This window comes from Protobothrops mucrosquamatus, unplaced genomic scaffold (assembly GCF_001527695.2).
Source record: "Protobothrops mucrosquamatus isolate PMUCROS unplaced genomic scaffold, P.Mucros_1.0 scaffold261, whole genome shotgun sequence".
Taxonomy (NCBI): domain Eukaryota; kingdom Metazoa; phylum Chordata; class Lepidosauria; order Squamata; family Viperidae; genus Protobothrops; species Protobothrops mucrosquamatus.
The window spans coordinates 722420-727964 of NW_015386608.1; the positions used below are offsets into that span (position 1 = coordinate 722420).

The 5545-nt window shown below is 41.9% G+C and overlaps 1 protein-coding gene across 1 annotated transcript in view; it reads left to right on the forward strand.

Moving 5' to 3' along the window:
* Positions 1 to 5241, forward strand: part of LOC107286221 (1-phosphatidylinositol 4,5-bisphosphate phosphodiesterase beta-2-like) — a gene marked incomplete at its 3' end in the record, with an annotated part of 47843 nt that extends 42602 nt beyond the window's left edge. The window contains exons 23-25 of the mRNA XM_015814552.1: positions 1416 to 1498; positions 4899 to 4983; positions 5185 to 5241. Of these exons, the coding sequence (XP_015670038.1) occupies positions 1416 to 1498; positions 4899 to 4983; positions 5185 to 5241 (225 nt within the window). The remainder of the gene's footprint in view (positions 1 to 1415; positions 1499 to 4898; positions 4984 to 5184) is intronic.
* Positions 5242 to 5545: the final 304 nt, after the last annotated feature.

Consider the following 5545-nt stretch of genomic DNA (forward strand, 5'->3'; position numbering starts at 1 on the left):
CCACAGAGTGGGTCTCCTCAGGGTGCCGTCAGCCAGACAGTGCCGGCTGGCGACTCCCAGGGGGAGGGCCTTCTCGGTGGGAGCTCCCACCCTCTGGAACGAACTACCCCCAGAGATCCGGGTGATCCCGGATCTCCCTTCCTTCCGCCGCGCCCTTAAGACATGGCTATTTCAACAAGCAGGACTGGCCTAAGGGGAACTTTTAGCGGGGTTTTAAAAACAATTTTAAATTAAAAATGGCCAAATCTAATATTTTATTTTAATTCTGTTTTTAATGATAGTTTTGGGGTATTTTTGTATCTGTTTTTATCAGGCTGTCAGCCGCCCTGAGTCCGCAAGGAGAAGGGCGGGGTAAAAATTTAATTAAATAAATAAAAATTAAATAAATAAAGAAACTAAATTGAGAAAATGTCTCAGATAGGCCCCTCTCTCATTCACGCAAAGAGAAAATGAAGGAGGAGGAGAGCATACTCAGACTTGCAATATTCTGTTACTATATTTGTTCCAATAAAAATAATTTTAGACCTACATGGCATTGATTTCCTAGTCTGGTCTACTTATAGAGGTACTGTCAATAAGAACAATAAGTCTATATTGCCATATTTGTAGCAACCACAGGGTGCATTTAACTTCTTTTCAGCTATTTTTCAGTGTCCCAAGACAAGGATAAGTAACATAATATCTCCTTCAGATTGATCTTTGCTCCTGGATACATCCATGCAGCTTTCTTGCCCAAAGTGCAGAAGTGATTAACTATTGCCTTACTCTGAAGATTATTTATTTCCCAATTAAGCTTACAGACCTAATGTTCTTCAGAGGTTTCCTATCCAAACACCAAACAGACTTGTTCTTATTTGATGTTTTTATTTTTTCAGCTTCTGTTCTTGTTAAGTTTCTAATCCCAGACAAAGTCAGCCAAATAGGACAGAGACTGGGAAGGTTAAAACTTCCTTTCCTAGAAGTTAATAGGCTGAACAATGATTGAATGGCTATTCACAGTCACAATCTATAGAGATGGCTATTATTGTATTGCAGCACATTTCCCAATCATAGCTGAAGGAGGGTGTATAAGTCCTTCCTAAGAAAAACTGTAAATGAGGATGTAGGTCACTCAGCATTGTTCTAAAAATAGTCAACAATGCAAAGCAAGAAAAATGAGATTTTGTTGCTCTTATAAATTGTATACCTTTGAACTGAATACAGGCCCACTTCAATTTTATTTCACTGCAGGCAATTTGCAGAAGGTTAATAATCTATTATTGCAAATTGTATGTTTTGAATTTTTTTTACTAGTTGATTCAGAATAATGAAAAGCATATAAGGCAAATATTACTATATTCTTAGTAAAGGAACTAGCAATCAATCAATAGGGGATAATGAGATAGTATTCTACATCTTGTTTTTTTTAAAAATAGATCTCACCATGGCTTTATCCAATCCAATAAAGTTTTTTAATGCTCATGATAAAAAGATGAAGAATGCAGATGCTAATAATGAGGTGAGTTCTCCAAATAATATATATATATATATATATTGTGTGTAAAATACCTGCTTTTGTACTATAGCTCAAATCAGGATGCTAGTGATAGAAGTTAAGCCAGCATATTCCATCTCAGAGTCTGACATGCCTCTTAATAGCAACCAAAGAAAAACAGAGATCAATTATTTTAAAGAGGCTTTTAATAAAATGGGCCAATGTTGTTTTAGAATCATAAAATTAATACTTCTGAAATACTTCAGTTAGGATCCAGAATGTTATCCATACATTCTAAATGTTACAGAGTTATCCAAAAGACAAGAAACACGTATGTAACTGGAATAGCAAATAGTTTATAGATACTCCTTGCTTAACGACTGGTTGCTTAATGAGCAAATTAATAATAGCTTCAGAAAGGGTGGTTTATGGCCTGTAAAGTACTTCCAACCATTACAAAACATTGCACCAAGAATAACAATCTGCTTGATTATGATTTGGGTGCTTGGCAACCAGTTCACTTACTTATTACAGTCATGATCATGTGATTGTCATTTGCAATATTCTCTGCTGGCTTTCCCAGAAGGTCAGTGGGGAAGGCAGCAGGGAAGGTTACAAGGAGAGGAGATGGACATAAGCTGAAATCCTGCATGGGGTTGAGGGAACAAAGCTGAAACCCTTGAATCCTGAAGATTTCAGCTCTGTTCCTGCAGTTCCATGAAAGGTTTTTCCTCTTCCTTTGTGAAGGGGAGGGGAATCCCTTTGTCAGATTTCAGGAATGGAGCTGAAATCCTAAAGATTTAGATGAGGGATTCTGGGTGTTGAATTCCTCACAGCTTAAAGTTGCTGAGATTGAAAAACACTGTTTTAAGGTCTGCATTGCGCTGTTACATGGAGGGTGAGGAAGGGGATTTAGCAAAGGATTCAAGGAATGTGGGGCAGTGCATTGGAATTTTAAAATTGATGAAAACAAGATAACAATATCTTCTATTTGGCCTCTAAAGCATTTTTAGTTATTATATTCACAAGGAATCTTAAATGTTAAACCTGATTAATATACCATAGTTGCTACCTTCACATAATGTACCCAAAATACCATATTATGATTTATCATATGTTGAAACAAACTATATTATGGATTAACACGATGGCTTGGTTTAACCCATGTTAAAACTGTGACTTGCTTTGTACAGCTGTCGATGGCACCCACTTTCAGCCTATTTTACCCTAGCTACAAACCTAGCTGCTAGTTATTTTGAAAAGAAGAATTAAATTCTTTCTTAGCCAAATTCGCTTTTCATATCAGACAGTGTCAGACCCAACCCAAGAATGACATAGAACAGACATGTCAAACACAAGGCCCACGGGTCGGATGCGGCCCGCTATGTGGTTCCATCCGGCCCGGGGACCTGCTCTGGAAAGACCGAAGAATCGGCCCACCACACCTCGGCCCGGCCCAGGCTGACCAGGCATTGATCTATAACTTGGTTGCGTCCATCAAAGCCAGAATGCACTCAGCATTAAATCCACAGGGCAGCCCCACCCCTGGGTGCGCACGCAAGCAGAGTCTGGCATCCCTGTTGGCTGTCTTGTCCCGCAGGCTGACTTCACCCAGGACACTGGCGCTGGCCATCTCCTGTGCGCACACCCAGGGGCGGGGCAGAGATGGCGAGGCAGCTCCTTGCTGGTTCCAGTGGATCTTAGGCTGAGTGTGTTCTGGCTTTGATGGATGCAACCAGGTTGTAGATCAGTGCCAACCCCCCCACACCAGCACCTCCAGCCTCGAAGCCACGAGGCATCCCTTTCAACAGGACCGCCCCCACCCGCCCTCATGGTATAGGAATGGCTGGCAGCAGCATATTAGTGCTGGCAATCTCTCCCCCTCCCATCACCCCTTCCTGAGCACGGGGGAAGGAAAAAGATGAGAAAGCGAAGAAAGGAACGAGGGAGGGAGGAAGGAAGGAAGGGAGGGGAAAAGGGAGGGAGGGAGGAAGGAACAGGAAGGAACAGGGAAAAAGGAACGGAGGGTGAGAAGAAGGAAGGAAGGAACAGAGGGAAGGAGGAAGGAAGGGAGAGTGGGAGGGAGGGAAGGAAAAAGGGAGGGAGGGAGGGAGGAACAGGGAGGAAGGAATGGAGAGTGGGAGGAAAGAAGGAAGGAACAGAGGGAGGAAGGAATGGATGGTGGGAGGGAGGGAGGAAGGAAGGAAGGAACAGAGGAAAGGAGGGAGGGAGGGTGGGAGGGACCATGTCCCAGCGCTCGCCCCAGTCCCATCCTCCGCCGGAGACCCTCAGATCTACCCCAGTCCTGCCCAGGCACCCCTGAAGCAAGTGATGTCGAGCTGGCCACGCCTGCCCCATAGGCCACGCCTGCCCCAGCCACACCCATCCAGTAGGCCACACCCATCCAGGCCACACCCACCCGGTCCCCCAAGGGCAACCACAATGCTGATGTGGCCCTCAATGAAATTGAGTTTGACACCCCTGACATAGAACAATCCAGCCAAACTTCAGTTCTTTATTTGCTATACACAACAGACAGAATCTGCCAGACTAAACCCTTACTGGCCTAAGGAAATACCCTGGTCATCCTAACTCTCTTCCTCTGTCTCCTAGCCAGATGTAGGTTGTGTTGCCTCTTGTCTCCCCCCTTTTCTTAGAATGTGCTTCCTCCTTCCTGGGAAACTGCTGCTTTACTATTGTCCATCACATCACCTCCCCCTCCATAGGCACCATTCTTCACCTCTAGGAACAACATAAAAGCCTGGATATATAACTGTGTTTGGGAGCAGCTGAAGTGCTGCTTTCCAGACTTGCTTTTCTCCACTTCTTATTCTGGACTAGACAGTTATTCACAAAAAGAGTGACTGTCTCATCAAATCTTCATAAGATTTCACATTTAATTATCAAGGTGCTGTAAATGGAATTTTCTTGAAGCTAAGAATAAGACAGTACTTAAAAGACATATTTTCAGCTTGCTTTCTGAGTTATCACAGCTCTGAGTGTTACTGAGCAATTTATTTGGAGGAGTCAATGTGAAAAGTATAGCAATTGTGTCTATTGAGGAAGTCACAGAATGTTTGGGGCTGTCAGAGAACCAAACACCCTGAGATCTTCAGTTTAAAGAAGTCAAGTGAATGGAAAAAGGAAATAACATTTTTCAGGTTGAGAAATTTGGATTCACTGGTAGGACATTCACATGGGCTACCCTGAAGAATGATGGTGGAATATCTCCACTTTGTTATGTATTTTATAAATGCACCTTATGATACTTCATCTTTCTTGCTGCTTTCATGCAGGAACATTAAAGTGCCAAACAAGAGTAAAAAAAGCAAAAACAATATAGGATTGGGTAGGAAGCTGCCAGTTGTTTCCAAGGATCTATTTTTGCACTGACATCAATTTTCTGTTGAACTTTATTTTATAGAAATCCATTTTGGAAATGAATCTTTCAGTCAACGGGATACCTAACATCATAGGAAGTTATTGCACTCCTTCAAATGGCCCTGCAGGTAATGCTATGGAAATGATAGGAGCTGAGAATGGGAAAACACATATCGTTCACATATTGAAAGGAGATGGTATAACTCCAAGTGACAAGAAGTAGGTTCAACCCACATCACTGGGACCAGTTGAACATTCTGACCATAGTCAAAATCTATTTATAAAGGAATAAAGTTTTAGTCCACTGTGATGTTGTTTCCATTCTCCAGGAACCTTGATTACATCAAAAGAAGGGACCATGAAAGAAGCTGCAAAATTAACTGCAGGTAAGAAAGCCCTCTCTTTTTAGCAATCTGACACAATGTCATATGTGAACAGATTCTACATGTATATCATTATTACAAAATGTGTGGTGATTCAGCCAGAATATGATATATTCATATCAACTGGTGGGCTTTATCCCAATACCTTTCAAAAGCCACTCCACACATTTATTCAGGGATGGGACTTCATTGTGGAAAAAAATGCAATAGGAATTAAGGAAACCCTCTCCTTATTACAGTAAGAGGAGACTTGAAACTTTTCATTTTATCTAGGCCATTTAGGGTTTTTAGAAAATATATGATACGG